At 34.4% G+C, this 16,288-nt stretch overlaps 2 protein-coding genes across 2 annotated transcripts; both read right to left on the bottom strand.

Annotated features, from left to right (window-relative positions):
* Nucleotides 1-729: 729 nt before the first annotated feature.
* Nucleotides 730-1,638, bottom strand: LOC141695326 (uncharacterized). Its single transcript, XM_074499583.1, has 2 exons — nt 1,447-1,638; nt 730-963 (listed from the first exon to the last, which is right to left on the bottom strand). Exons 1-2 carry the CDS (start codon nt 1,636-1,638, stop codon nt 730-732), a joined length of 426 nt encoding a protein of 141 aa, XP_074355684.1.
* Nucleotides 1,639-1,698: 60 nt separating this feature from the next.
* LOC141695325 (uncharacterized) lies at nt 1,699-2,641 on the bottom strand. Its single transcript, XM_074499581.1, has 2 exons — nt 2,455-2,641; nt 1,699-2,372 (listed from the first exon to the last, which is right to left on the bottom strand). The coding sequence occupies exons 1-2, from the start codon at nt 2,639-2,641 to the stop codon at nt 1,699-1,701; spliced, it is 861 nt and encodes a 286-aa protein (XP_074355682.1).
* Nucleotides 2,642-16,288: the final 13,647 nt, after the last annotated feature.

Raw genomic sequence — 16,288 nt, 5'->3', positions numbered from 1 at the left:
CCTGACCTTAATTTTCCAGTTAGTGCTAGCCTTGTTGAGATTGGATAGACGGTCAAATGACTCCATTAAAAACAACACTATAAGAGAAGCAATATAAAAAGATTATTCAATCTATGTAGATTAGCACAGTAAGTAGGAAAATCATTCAGTCCATATTTTGAGAATAGTAAAAATAGGTTGACGAAATGAAACTCTTACAAAATGGTTGCACTCTTGAGAGAAAAAGATAACTGATGTTTTAGCAAATGAATCTCATTCTGTAAAAACTTTGTAACTATATTTCACCAGCGAGGCATTAGGATATGCCTTTAATTTAGCTGGAATTTGATATTGCAAATATATTAGTTTAAATAAGAATAAGAGTAATATCCTGGTTTAATTTTTTGATAATTGATTACATAGTTTTTGATGTGATGATGACAACTAACCCACCTTATCATTTTGGTTACTTCCAAAAATAGAGGAATACTGCCTACCAAGCATATCATTCAGATTTGTACTATTATTTTGACTATTAAAGATAGATTGTTGATCGATATGTTAGACTTTTTGAAAACATATGGTTAATTTGGAGAGAATGTTTTAATTATGTACATTGATGCAGGTTTTACACATAAATGTTTGTAATATTTGTGTTGCTACACGTACGACATTGATACATGACATCAAAAATCAGGAATGAAACAGGAGAAAGAGAAGTATACAACACAATTATATTAATATGTCAGGTCAATTGTCTACGCTTGGAAGATTGTAAAACACTTCCTCAAAAACTACATTATTTGTAATATTTGTGTTCCTACCATCATCACTATCTATGAGAATATGGAGGCCTTCAGGACGTGTAACTCTAGAAATCGCAACATAAATATGTCCATGTGAGAAAGCTGCTCTAGGAAGGTAAAGCCCAACCGTATCAAGTGATTGTCCCTGACTTTTGTTAATTGTCATGGCATAACATATCTGAATTGGAAACTGAACACGTTTAAATTCAAAGGGCCAGTTTGTGTCACTTGGAATCATCTCGATTCTTGGAATAAGATGTTTGGTTCCAATATGAGACCCACACAATATCTCACATTAAATAATGTTTTTTCTGCATTATTTGACAATGATTCTTGTACCAATGCATAATCCCATAATCTGGTTTAAGTTTCTCATAAACATGACGACCACTCCTACCTTCAATTTTAAATCATGCTTAGGAATGCAAGGCATATTTATAGAGTTTAGATACTCAACTGGAAATATAGACCTAAAATCGTTATCATCATCACCAACATCGTCGATTGAATCCTGACTGAGATATGTAAACAAAGTACCTGGAATTTTTTCAAGGAGCTATATATTAATTTCATCCACCACGATATTAGTAGGTGTTAGTATAGCCCTTGATCTGAGGTATTCATGCGAAGAGATATTCTGTAGAAAATCTGGGTATGTCACCTCAAAAAGCTTCTGGATAGGATCTCTAGACGTATGAATGATATATTGATCAGGAATCTTGATTAACATTTCACCACTGTCTGAATCTGGAGAAATATTGGTTTCCTTACCATCACCGACTGCAAGCTGCCACTTGCTGAATTCAGCGATGATTTTATTCTCCGATTCTGTATTTCCTGCATTAAGCCTCATATTTTGCTTCAATAAAAATACTTCACAAGAATCCTAAAGCTTGGATTTATTGAGGGTAGCTCAAACTACTTCAGCTCTTGACGTTTTTGGAATAACTGGAAGTATTTGCCGAAAATCTCCACAAAAAACAATGGTTATACTACCAAATGGCTTTTTAGCTCTTCTTTTATCAACAACAGACATAATATCTCTCAAGGATCGATCAACGCATTCAAATGCATGACGATGTTGCATAGGTGCCTCGTCCCAGATTATTAAATCAGTTTGTTGAATAAGCTCGGAAATATCGGTCCCATGTCTTAACCCGGCAGAACAATGTTCATCAAGTTTGAGAGGTATGTGAAAGCGCGAGTGTGCGGTTCTTCCACCGGGAAGCAACATAGTAGCTATACTACATGAGGCCACAGGAAGCACAATCTTATGCTCTGACCGTAATCGACAATATAGTGTCTGCCACAAGAAAGTCTTTCCAGAACCTCCACTCCCGTAAACGAAGAAAACACCACCTTTTTTGTGGTTGATATTGTCAAGAATTGAATCATAGACTCTCTTCTGTTCATCATTCAGAAGACTATGATTTTTTTCGTGGATTTTCTTTATTTCTTCTGTGTCATAGGATGCTTCCTCAAGAATTAGCCTATTGTCAGAGTTGGAAAAATATGCTTCTCCTGGAAATGGCATATCTAGGTAGTTTGTAAGGCTTTTACCAATATCATTCAACAATTTCTCAATCTCTGGAATAAATGTACAAAAAATTTATCCTGTCAGTTACATACGGGAAAATGATAGGGTTGAAAGAATTATTAAAACTCATACCTGCAAGAACGTAATTCTGGATATCATAATCTGATAGACAAAGATTTGGATTGTTAGTGAGGTGTCGTCTCATAAGAACAATATCATCCGACATGCATCCCCAATGAGTATCCCAAAGACTACGCGGATGAGAAATTGGACTGTAAACTACAATGTTGACAAACATTGTACGGAGTTGTGGAGGCATGGATGTATGCGAATTTTCAGCTATAGCTTCATGTCATTGCTGCTCATTCTGGAGGAGACCTAGTGCAGCACAAGCTTCATGAAAATATTTATGAATATTGCTGTGGACTGTCTTCAAATCATTAAAAGAAATAGCACCTTTAATCCTAAGCAAGAGCATGCAGAGATATAATAATTCACCGCTGGATGAATGGACTTCAGAAAGCCTACCAATGACATCACCTCGTTTTCTCGGTTTCCAGGAACCCGGTTGTGGATGCCAGGTAAACTTGCTTGGGAATTCTGAATAGGTGAAATTTTTGGCCTCTGGATATATTCTGTTTGCTTCAAACCATGCTTCTAATTTGATTTTTTTGATCCTGCATTGTCGCACACCTCCTGTAGATTTTGTGAGCTCCTGAACGACACGTGCTTGTCATTTGGTAGATGTATTGGAAAACGTTCAACTGAAGGCCAACGGGAATAAATGTCTAAACCAAATATCCTCCAGGATGCTTCAGATGCACAAACATATCTACCATCTAAGTAATGTTTAACTTCATCAATCGGACATTTCTCCAGAGTGATTGGTGTTGTAGCGACAGTCTTGGCGGTTGTCTTTTTCCTCAGACACATGGTTGCGGTATCGTGTCCTTTCAGGCAATACTTGAATAGATATTTCAGTGATCTTGAGCTGTTACAAATCTCTAGGTTTGTGTGACATTGAAATCTTATTAGAAGATCTCGATTGTATGGGACAACATAACGATTATCCTGCTCAATTTCCTTTTTGTTTACAGTAATTCCTGTTTTCCTTCTTTTATAAATAGGAAAGCCACAATCATCGAAGAATGTGTGAGAATTATACCTGTTAAAATTTATAGAACAATTTTATAATTCAATGTCATCAAGTATATGAACTGTTCTAATAAATTCGCTGAGTATGGAGTAAATGACGAAGATTTACATTTTAGGAAATTGTCTAGTACAACTATGGTGTAAATGACGACGATTTACCTTTTAGGAAAATGTTTAGTACAACTGCCTTTAGCCATACATGGAGAATTAACACAATCAGTTCCACATGGTCCATGAATCATGTAATTCTTTATAGCTTCGTATCCAACAAGATCAATACTTGGATCAGGATTTTTTTGCAGACGCCATTTTATCTATTTGGTCCGTGGTTTTTGGACGATCGTTTGGATGCAACCAAATAAGCACGTGAGCATGTGGCGGTCCATGATTTTGAAACTCTATGACGTGCATCACTGTAAAATGCCAAGGTATTAAATTAAAAAAATAGTATGATTTCCATACATGTCATTTTATTGTCAAAGTGTAAAATTAAATCATCAGAAAAAGCTTTCATACTATAATACCTCATATACAACGTCCAAAACAATTTTTATTTTTGATTTGATCAACCATCTGGTCAACTTACATTTTAAAAACCCTTGCAACCACGTCTGGAGCGTCAACAACATCAACATCGGGTAAAAACTTTAACATCTGCTGTATTTCAGGCCATTTTATATTCATGGTCATTGTAAGGAAAAGTGATGGGTGGCCAAGCGTTCGACAGATGGCCAAAGCGTCCTTAAAATACTGATTCATGTACCTTTTACTGCCAGTAAATGAGGCAGGTAAAATTGTTGCTTTGCCGATATTTTCAGGATTGTTATCACCCTTTTGTAGTGCATCCCGTATATTATGGTACAAATCTGAACGAATCGTTGTCTGGTTATCTCTGATCCAGTCAAGTCTGTACTGCTCCATTCCAGTAAATGCATCCATCACATATTGCTTCCATAAACGACCTCCTAGATGTGGAGTCAAACCTATAAACTCGTGATTAAATGCCTGATTCTTTGTAAATTTGAGAGAATATTAAAGAATATATACTAAAACAAAGTGCAGATAAAGAATATACCTTCTGAAGATCGAATCATAAGTTTATAATTGTAATACTCTTTCATCGTGATGAATTCTCTATCTCCCTTTTCTATTGGATCTTCATTTTCTACAAACTGAGTGTGTTTGGGCTGTTTTTTATAAGGTCTATTTGCAGGGATTTGACGGTAAAATCCAATATCTCCATGAGGAAAAAGAAGATAATATTGTAGTTGCATAAATTGTGGATCGGTTTCATATATCCTCTCCAATCCATTGGTTATTAAATAGATTATTGTATCCCTGAATCCTTTTGTATAGTCGTCTGTGACAATCAATCTGGCAATTTCATTTGATGGGCCAATGTGGTTAGGTCGACTAGATGCTGAAGAAGAAGCTATTATAACCAATCTGAATTCATCAACTGCATTCTGTTCAATCCTTTCACGTGCCATACGAAAACCTTTGACCAGACGATTATGTTTATCCAACATTTCCAACAAAGAGTGTACGATACCCTCATCAATGAAATCACTTCCTCCATTAGTGGCGTTTATTCTGTTGTTCACTTCATCTTCAGTGTCATATATGTAGAGTTGACAAAATTTGGGGATTGCACCGTCAGGTGGTACAAAGCTTCCTATACTGTGGTAATTTACACCTTTGACCTTAAAACAATAAGGAGCACCGCCACGATTGATACTATGATCAATTTTTCCTCCGGTGGAAGACATGGCAAACATACAGTTGTACATTCTAATATTTTGCTTGATATGCCTAAAACGGGATGCACCACTAAGGAGTGTAGCAAGAGGTTCAGGAGGTTGCTTTTCTTTATCAAGAGTTATCTGACCATTTTTACAACAAAGAGAAAAAGTTGGAGGCTGTCTTGGTGCAGATTTATTGTTCCTTTCTTGATTCCATATGATCGCCTGACATTTTGAACAAATTTTATCAGGAGCACCAACATCAAGGTACTCACTCCACTTAGGCATCGTATTATCAGATAAATCTACATCAATATCCTCAAAGTCACCTAAAAAAATTTACAATTCATCAGAGAATTAACAATGCAAAAAACATATAGAATTCATAGCTTAGTATGTAGTATGTCAAATCTAAATTCATACCACTGGATAAAAAGTCATTGTCACTACTGTCAAAATGATCAACACGGTTAAAGTCAGATAATAAGTTTTTAGACCCTGAACTTTTTCCTCGCTCAAAAGTACTTTTTACGGACGATTTATCGAATGTCGAAGGACCTGGACTTATACTACCACAAACTTTTTTGGTTAGATGTTCTCCAGTTTATAATCCATCTAGGTTAAGAGATTTTCGCGATCGTTTTTGCACTCTGGATGCAGGCAATGATAAAGTGACTACACTTTTATCACTTTGACATGTTCCTGGAGTTTCCTGTTTTCTCATCTGACATGCTGTAACAAACACATTGTTTGTAAACTTGTGAAATAAACATATTGGATGTTTATCAATCTAATAGTATACATTAATGTACGCACATATATGTGAACTGCACCTGAAAACTCTATGGATTGTAGTTTACGTGCACACGGAGTTTTAGGATTTGCACATGTTTCTCCACATATGTGAACACCTATAAAACTTTTAATAAATCAATAATTAGAGATAGAGAACATTAGTTCAATTATGTAAAAATTCGTGGGAAGTTATGATTCTGATAGTTTGTACATCTATTGTTCAATTAAAAATTATTACAAACATTGACCTGATGTTTGAGTACATTCTGAAAGCGATTTGTTCCCAGCGGGAGTGTATATCAAATTATCGAATAATCCTGTATAAGAAGATGGTACTGCACTACAGAATATTGCTTTTTTTTGGCAAGCTGTTTCTTTCCAGGCACGCTAACTTTGTTTTTATCTGGAAAAAACAAACAAAATTATGACAGTTAATAACATTTAATTTACGTATCTAATTCGTGTTCACTTGGATCATTATCAAGCCGTGCCTGATGTGTGGGAAGCATCCAAAGGTGACGTGTTTCTTCCAGGAGTGTGTAAAATGGTTTCACTCAATCTTGTATTTTGTGGCAGTGCAGATCAGAATACATTATGATCCTTGGAACTGTAATTCTTTCCAAGCACCCTCACTTGCTTATTTTGATGTAATTTCCAATCAAGAATTTTATATTAGCAAATAAAATTTACAACATTTCCTCAGTAGATACTCAGTCATTATTACTTACCAGGCTGGGTGAGCTGGGGATTTAATCTTGGAACATTATTGAGCTCACATCGGTTGTTAGCCAGAAGTTCAAAACTTGGTTGGAAATCAGTGTCAACTACAACGTCGTGGAGATTTGACATTAACAAATGTTCTGTATATAAACTGTGATTACCAATGGGGTGGTAATCACTGTCGGCTGAATTTGCATGATGAACATGAATTGTGAGTTTTCAGTATCGCCATTCCAAATACCAAGTTTAGGAAGCTTACCAGGCGTGGCAGTGTAAATACTGCACAGAGACTGATTACTTAAATTTACCGTACGCATACAGTCTTCTCCAGAAATTGGTTGACTGCATATTTGAACCGGTATATCAGGGTATCATATAAATCAAAAACTATATACTCTACCAAGCGCTTTGAGACAGTTCTCTGTATTAAATTGATTGACTCAATATTTGAACATAAACAATATGGCAAAGTATGTGCTTGCATGTTACTTAATTTCAATTACACAGATTCAAGTCCACTATACCGTACAGGTATAAAAACTAATATTACATTAAAAAATAAACACAAACATCACAGACTGGACTAACCTGTTTCTTTTGATTCATTGTTAAAGTTATCAACTCTTGATAGAGGTGTTAGATGAGAATGGTGTAAAGAATTACCTGCATCCATGTCAGGATTGATACAAAAGTAGTTATACAATATGAGGCATAATAATATACACGATTGTTCTGCGATAAATGTTCAGTACAGTTTATTTCATATGTCAAGTTACCCCCTATTGCTTGTAGAGGACCACGGCTGAGATGTGCTTCTTTCGTCGTCCACAAATATTGCTTGAAAGGCGAAGGTTTGGAACCTGTTTAAGTAATAAATATACAGCATTAGATATAAGGAAAATCACAGAGTGAACCTTGGATAGAGTTTCTTATGATCTGAAGTGCACGACATACATTGGCTCTGCTTAGGATTTAATCGGCTGAAAGAGGCTTTGGTAAACAATATATCTGGTTTCTGATTCTCCTTGCCACTAACTGCTCGTAACAATGCATCTTCACGCAAACTTGGTGGATTAGATCCAGGTATAACTAAACAGAAAAGTAAAGAAAAACTTAGTAATGTATACAATATAACTTATAAGGAATCATAACAATATAACTTATAGGGTACATCTATCATTGTTGACAGATTTAGACTGGTGATTCTCTGTAGGCTGGAGATTAGTCCTGTCTGAAAGAATAGAATTGACATTTCTCCCACAAACCCAATGTTTTGTATCTGGTTCGACAAAATCAACAAATCAGTTAAAAATAGATAAGGAAATGTTTACATGCTGCATCATCATGAGGATTAAAACCTTGTTCACTGGTGGCATAAGATGGATTCAAGGTTTTCTCAATATTACGTCTACGAACACGCTTGAATCCTGAAATTGAACATTAATGAGAAGAATGTCATGTACCGTTTCTATCATGAAAACATCAAATAATCTAACCACACAGTTCTGGAGACACCAAGGGAAAACATCAAACAATCTAACAAAAAATGTTATGGAGCAACCAAGGTTCAGAAGCAATACGTTGAGACTGCAATGTAAACTCCAAGTAATGTTTTTAAGTTCAGAAGCAGTATTGTAACTCCATTGTAAGCCATCGACTGAGGGGGAGAGAGAAAGGGGCAGGATGATTTGCAAAAAGAGAGAGAAAATGATGTAACAAATTGGAAAAAATCATGTTTGATTTGATTTGTTCAAATCATTTTCCGTAGATAGATTTATTTTTAAAATTCAAATAATTACCATATAGATTAAGATGGGTCAATTGAACTTAATTGGGTAGTCCATGGATCTAGTAAAATGTATAGGATTTGGGTCATGGATAAATTTTTTTACCCAAATTGTTAAATGGGTAAATTAGGGAGTAGTCATTAGGTATCATAGAACTAGAAAAACGAATTATAACTCTTAACTAATTAGGAGTTATTATTAATTCGAAATTCCTATTTGTATTATAATTGAGTCTTAGTTATTTAACAAATAAATTTCATAACTAATATTAGTAAATTCGAATATCATTATTTATATAATTAATTAAGTCAAATTTAATATATATTATAAATAAATCAAATTACTTTAATTTAATTTAAATCCAATTTAAATTAAATAATCCTTCAAGCATTCTTTGTGTGCGACCCTATAGTTTATTATTACGTTGGCAACGAATTTTAAATCTAATTTAAAATCGTAAACAATGACCGACATCTAGTAATACATCATTGTTACCCAAGTAATAATAATTAAATTGGTGATCGATTAAACCTTTCGTGAATAATGTACAATGTAATATAATCCCTTTAATAAAATATTATAGATTAAACTAGAGGCATGTAATGTGTCATCCTCATCATAGTTTAATCCAAGTTTCCTTGATCAACGAGTAAACTATCATATCAAATCAACATTTGAGCGTGACCACGCATTTCATAGTCTAGCTCACACAAGAGGCCAATAATATCACTCCTAAAATTAGGATGGTTAAATCCTTTATAGATCATTCATATTTCTCATACGATTTATAATATACCCGAAATACACTTTTATCATTACCAGGTCAAAGGTAACTTTTAATATAATCAAAGTACATTAATTCTCGTATAAAATTATATTGATTTCAAGTCTAAGGACCATTACATCATTATCACAGTGAAAATTACTTATGAGACAACATACATGTAGAATCTCACATCGGGTCTGTCCAGCACCATGTACATTTACATATGCCCGTGTCTTTGACTTTAGTATCACTATACCTAAGATCAATGAGATGTGATCATCAGTAAATAAACACACCAGTCTTAATGCATTATTATTGTCCCTTAATAATAATACTTCTCTAGGGACCGTTAGGAATATTGATACTATTCTCATAATCTTATTTCTAAGTCACGTACTTAGAGATATAGAATTCATATCATATTCCAAGGACATTTATTGATCTGACATTTATATCGCAGTAAATTAAGAATTAATAAATTATAAAAGGAATAATCGATAGAACATAAATATTAATAATCTAAATGTCTTAAATTAAAACATCATAGTGATGTCTCTAGGGCACAAACATTAACAATCTCCCACTTGCACTAGAGCCAATCACCTATGTATCTAATATCCATGGAACTAGTATGACCATCGTGCTTCTGCTATGATAAAGCCCTAGTCAGTGGGTCTGCAACACTATCATTACAATGCACTTTACATTTATATCTCCTTGTTCATTAATCTTATTGATAAGGTGATATTGCATAAGGACATGCCTAAAAAGTCTCCTTGGTTGTTTCGAAAACATCAATATATTTCGCTTCCATTATAGAATTATCAATGTTCTTACTGTGAACTATTCCAGCTAACATCATTTATATTTAGATAAAACACAAAACATACATAAGCACATAATCATCCTTGTCTGGCCAAATATTAGGTTCGGAAACTAGCATCAGTGTAACCCTTTACAACTAGTTCCCTATCTTCTCCACACACTGAAATAAATCTTTAGTCCTCTTTAAGTATTTAGGAATATTCTTGAAAACTATCCAGTGACCCTCACCTGGATTAGACTCGTATCTGATCATCATGTTAAAAGCATACGAAACATCCGGATAAATACATATCATTGTACACATTATAGATCCAATTGCTAACGCATCTGGAACTTTCTCAAACGGCCCTTATCATCTAATGATTTAGGGGAAATTATCTTTTGAGATCATTATCCCATGAGACATTGAAACATATCCTTGCTTTATTTCTTGCATCATAAAATGATGTAATACTTTATCAATGTATGTACTCCAACCAGGTCGATTAATCTCTTCAATTTATCTTTATAATTCTTGATCCCTAATATATAGGTAGCATTACTTAAGTCTTTCATCGAGAAACTATTTCTCAACCAAGTCTTTACAGCTTGTAGAGAATGTATGTCATTCCATATCTGTTATATGTCATCTACATATAATACTAGGAATGTCACATGGCTCCCACTAACCTTTTTGCAAACACATGGTGTTTCATCAAAATGAATATTCATTATCCTTGAGGCTTACTTCAATCTATAAATAGATAGAAGCAACTTACAAACCATCTTAGCAAACTTTGGATTGACAAAACCCTCAGGTTGCATCATATATAATCCTTTTCAAGGCTCCCATATAAGAAAGAAGTTTTGATATCCATTTGCCAAATCTCATAGTCAAAGTAAGCAACTATTGCTAATAAAATCCTGATGAAGTTGACCATAACAACTGGTGAAAAATCCCATCATCGTCTATACCATGAATTTGTTTGAAACCTTTTTCCACTAGTCGCACCTTATAGGTCTGTACTTTACCATCCATGTCAGTTTTCTTCTTGAAAACCCACTTGCACCCTATAGGTTTTACCCCTTCGAGTGGATTAACTAAAGTCAATACTTTATTTTGATACATGGATTTCATCTCGGATTTTATGGCCTCCATCCATCTCTCAGAGTCTGGACGGTTCATAGCATCTTGGTAGGTGAGAGGCTTATCATTATCCGTAAGCATCACATCACCATCTTGAGTCAAAAGAAATCAATAATATCTCCCGGGCTCATGGTGAATCCTACTAGATCTACGAACAACCTGCGTTTCCTGAACATGATTACTTTCAAAATTTTGATGTACATCCTGATCTTATTCCAAATTTGGTTCAATGTTATCACGTGGTTCTCGATCTTCATTGAGATGTATTGTCCTCCCACTAAATTTATTAGAAAGTAGTTCTCCCTCAAGAAATACAGCAGCCGGAACAACAAACATTTTGTTCTCGAAAGGATTATAAAAATTATACCCTAGTCTCGGAAGCATCTATCTAATTTTGGTCCAAGCTTGTCAGAGGCTAAACATTTTACAAACGCTTCACATCCCCAAATTTTCATAAATGACATGCTATGACATTTATCAGTCTATATCTCATATTGAGTATTTTGAACCGCTTTAGTCGGAACTTGGTTAAGTGTATATGCAGCCGTTTCTAGAGCATAACCCCAGAAACTGAATAGAAGATCCGCTTGACTCATCATCGATCACACTATGTCTAACAAGGTACAATTTCTCCTCTCAGAATCTCTATTCCATTGAGGTGGTTCAGAAGGAGTAAGTTGTGATACAATATCACACTCTTTCAAGAAACTCTTGAATTTGAGGCTTAAGTATTCTCCTCTACGATCTGAATGTATAACTTTTATACTTTTCCCTTGTTTTCATTTCTACTTCGGCCTTATATTCTTTGAACATTTCAAAAGAATCGGATTTATTCTTCAGAAGAACCACATATCCATATCTACTAAAATTATTAGTAAATGTTATGAATTAGTTAATGTTACGTATTGATTCTCAATTATCAGAATAAGCTCAGGATCTAGATATTCGGGTGTCATCAATATTTGATGTGTCGTCAGGATTTGACATACCATCATCATTTGGATGTCATCAGTATCTAGGGACAGTCATCTTAGAGGATTTGTTTTGTTCCTTGTATTGTGGAATAGATATCTTTTACGTCTGAGTTATAAGACTTTATCTATTCAGTTAAAGATATGTATCAGTTTTGGTTAGCTTTTGATAATGCATATCTTAGATTGTTTAGTTGTAGTTGTGTAGTATATAAACACAGTTTAGGTCATCACATAGTGAATCAAACTCGAGCATTATTTGACCTAGCAGCTCTCAAGAACATCAGTATTTCTTGAGAGAGTTTTGTTACAATTTTTATCAGAAATCTAAAAAGCTGTTATATTTTATTACTTGTTCGAAACATTTATACAATTGTATCCAACCCCCTTAAATAATTGTATCTTTACTGGGCAACAATTGGTATCAGAGTAAACTGATAAACTTACAATCAGAAGCGATCTAAACATGTCTCTGAACAAGTATGAAAGTATTAAAATTCCCATACTAAAAAAGACTGAATATCCTACATGGAAGGTGAAGATGCTCATGCAGATTATCTCGACGTAATTAATGATAGACCCTACATGCCAACAAAACTGGTGCCTGCAACTCCTACTGTTGCTGAACATTATCAGTTGAAGGAGAAGAGTGAGTGGACACCAAAAGAGAAATTAGTTGTGCTGAAAGATGCTAAGAAACATTTTGCATAACAGTCTTGATTCTGTGATGTCAAACAGGGTTATAGCCTACAAGACTGCCAAAGAGATCTGGGATGCTCTTGAAACTCAATGTCAAGGAACCATGACCATCAAGAAGAACAAAAGGGTTGTTCTGATTCAAGAATATGAACACTTTGAGGCCAAGCCTGATGAAAGTCTCACTGACATCTATGACAGATTTTTGACCCTGCTCAATAATCTGTCTTTGGCGGGAAAGGTGTATGATCGAGAGGATTCTAACAACAAGTTTTTGAGAGCCTTGAATGAAGAATGAGAGACTCATACTTCAATTATAAGACATCAATATGATTTGGAAATAATCACTCTGGATGATGTCTATGGCATGCTGAGAACTCATGACTTGAAAGTCCAGCAAAGGAAGGAGAGGAAAAGCAGCAAAGGAAAATCAGTTGTTTTGAAAGTGAATGATAAAACTTCAAAAGAAAGGTCTGTTGAAGTTGTAAGGAAGAATTACAATCTGCCAGAATCAGTTACTGATGATTCATCATCAAATCCTGATGATGATACTGATTCTGAAACTGATGAGAATATGACAGATTCTGATGTCATGCAAATGGCTGCACTGCTGGTTAAAGGCTTCAAGAGGATGCAATTCAGGAAGTCTAAGAAAAATAGAAGCATCAGGAAGAAGTTCACTGGAGGTGAAAGGAAGTCAACTGGAAGAAAAGATGGAAAATATAACACCCCCAAATCCGGGGTCGGGGATTCGGGTTGTCACGAGTTCCATTTCCCTTAATAATACTTTATCTTAATAATCAACCAACTATTGCGTATTGTGACCCCACAATATACACACACACACCACAAGTTATAGTCTCAGAGATGAAGATCCAAAAATAACACAAGTCATTTTATTCCACAATTATAAGTCATTACACCTCAAAAGGGTTTCTGAATAAATTTACATATTCTTTGCCATTATTAAAATTCATAAATATACATAAGTCTAGTACATCAAAAGTTGAAAGCCTAGCCTATTGGTAGTCCCTACCTCAGCTACAGCAACATCAACGTCTACTGGAAACTGCGGAACGTTTCCTATCCGCTCGCGAATTAGGAGCTTGGTCCCGTTCATCTTGTCTATCTGTTGTTGTGTGATGAAAGAAGAAAGCAAGGGTGAGCAACCAGCCCACCAAAATAATATGTATAATAATTAACAATATATGAGTATTCTCATAGTACTCATGAAAGTCTTGGTCAAGAAAAATGAACCATATTTGATATTTTAACGCGACCAAGTAGCAAAATATTCAGTATATATGTATATATACTTTTCAAAATCTTGGAAGTCCTCTTCCTTGCATAATATACACAGAGTTCTAGTTTATAACTGTACAAAAATATCGTTGCAAGGTGATCTCATATATCTAACCTTGTCTCAACGTTTTTCTAAAAATCTTTGTCATGCATAAGATAATCATTAACCAGATATAAGTTGACAAGATGAAGTTACAAGATACTCCAATATACTTATATCTTTTCCGAATACTACTTGAACTACCATCGTTCAATGTATAATCAGTTTCAAAAGTTCATCACATAGATGAGACTACAAGATAAGACTTGAATAGATCAATCTTTGAAATATCATTATAAAGAATGAAGTTACGAGATACTTCATTAAGTCCCGATATATATATACACACACATATATATATATATATATATATATATACATTTCATACACTCCTTGAAAACCTCTGTTATGAAAATTATAAACAGAGTTGCAATATCCAATGAATTTGGAAAGGAGAAAATCTTGGCATAAACTTGATATCTTGCTAATCAGGCAAAGATACCAATTAAGTCACCTTTTCTACTAGTAGATGGATGAACCCCTCACTGGTCATCACCCTGGCCACATTAGGATCTTATGCTGGACTGCCACTCAGCAACTTACGCATTGATGAACTCCCACTGAGCCACTTACACTTTCATGGACGCCCACTGAGCCCATGTTGCTTATGCCGACTCAACTAGATGGACTTACTTCCCGTACATTGGGCAAGTAATCAAAATGTTTTCTCAAAACAGCAACCTCATTGCGAATATAAAATACACCACAAAGCCGGATCCCTCAGGTTTTGAGCGAGTATTTAAATCCTCTTCGAAAGGAAGATCTTAATACTGAAAATGAGTTTTGGGATCCGCTCTAATTTTTAAAATCATTTTGAAGACTCGAAAACATTTTAAAGAATGTTTAGAGTAATGATGATTTAATAAAATAAATCAATCTCGATATATTAGGAAATATCTGAATATTATTATTTAAATAATATTCCCATAAGGATAATCTTTATGAAAATATTTGAAGTAGAAGTTTTAAAACTTAAACTTGAAATGAATAATAAATAATAAAAGATATACTTATACGAAAGTACGATCTTTATTTGAATAATTGAAAATAAGTTTGATTATTATTCACACCATCGAATATACCTTATTCGATTAATAGTTATAGAAAACTATGTATATATATAAATATAAATAAATAAATATATATATATATATATACTCGGGAACATCAACTCCCGGTTTAGAGAAATGTTCACCTTCGGGTACCTTATACTAAGGGTATACGCAACTACTACTTATCTCTAGCATAGGTATTATGCAGTTTATAAGCATTTGAATTGACAATAGGATATCAAGATTATGAAACATGCATATATATCATATCAACATGATCCAATATATCGCAAGATTTGCTAATAAGAATCATGCACTTATCACAAGATAATGCATATACACATATACATCACAACAACAGTTATACGTGTAGAATACTTGCTTGATAGTTCCGGGATAGACTTAAGCTTAGAGTGGGTCTAGTAACCTATGAACAACAACATAATCCGGAATTAGACTACGGTCGCTTAAGAAACTAGTCAAAACTCACTCATACCCTAACGGTCGCTTATACACTTAACGATTTGCGTTAATCATTTGCGTACCCTCGGCTCCACCAATTTTAATAAATTAACCGTTATGAATTTTAAGGCGACTCTATCGTGAGTACTTTATCAACTACCTAATACACCTTACATAATTGTTTCGTGTTTCTATTAATCATTTACGAGTCTCAATTATGGTCTCAAAGTTACTTGAGGTTTCGGGGTACGCTCGTGAAACGCCATTACTTAAAATGGTCGTTTCTCCTAAACCGTAAATCGGATCTAAGCGAACGACATATCAAAACGAAGCTTGAATTTATAAACTTTCTAAGAATGATAATGGTAAGTTTATGGAAGTAAGTGTTCGGGTGCAAAAGTCATGCACAAAACAGTCTAAGGAAAATTGAGCAATACGACGGCTATAACTTAGTGATTCCCATATTT

This window comes from Apium graveolens, chromosome 11 (genome assembly GCF_009905375.1).
Source record: "Apium graveolens cultivar Ventura chromosome 11, ASM990537v1, whole genome shotgun sequence".
Lineage (NCBI taxonomy): Eukaryota > Viridiplantae > Streptophyta > Magnoliopsida > Apiales > Apiaceae > Apium > Apium graveolens.
Note: the sequence above shows the minus strand (reverse complement) of the source record. Positions and strands in the feature narration are given on the sequence as shown.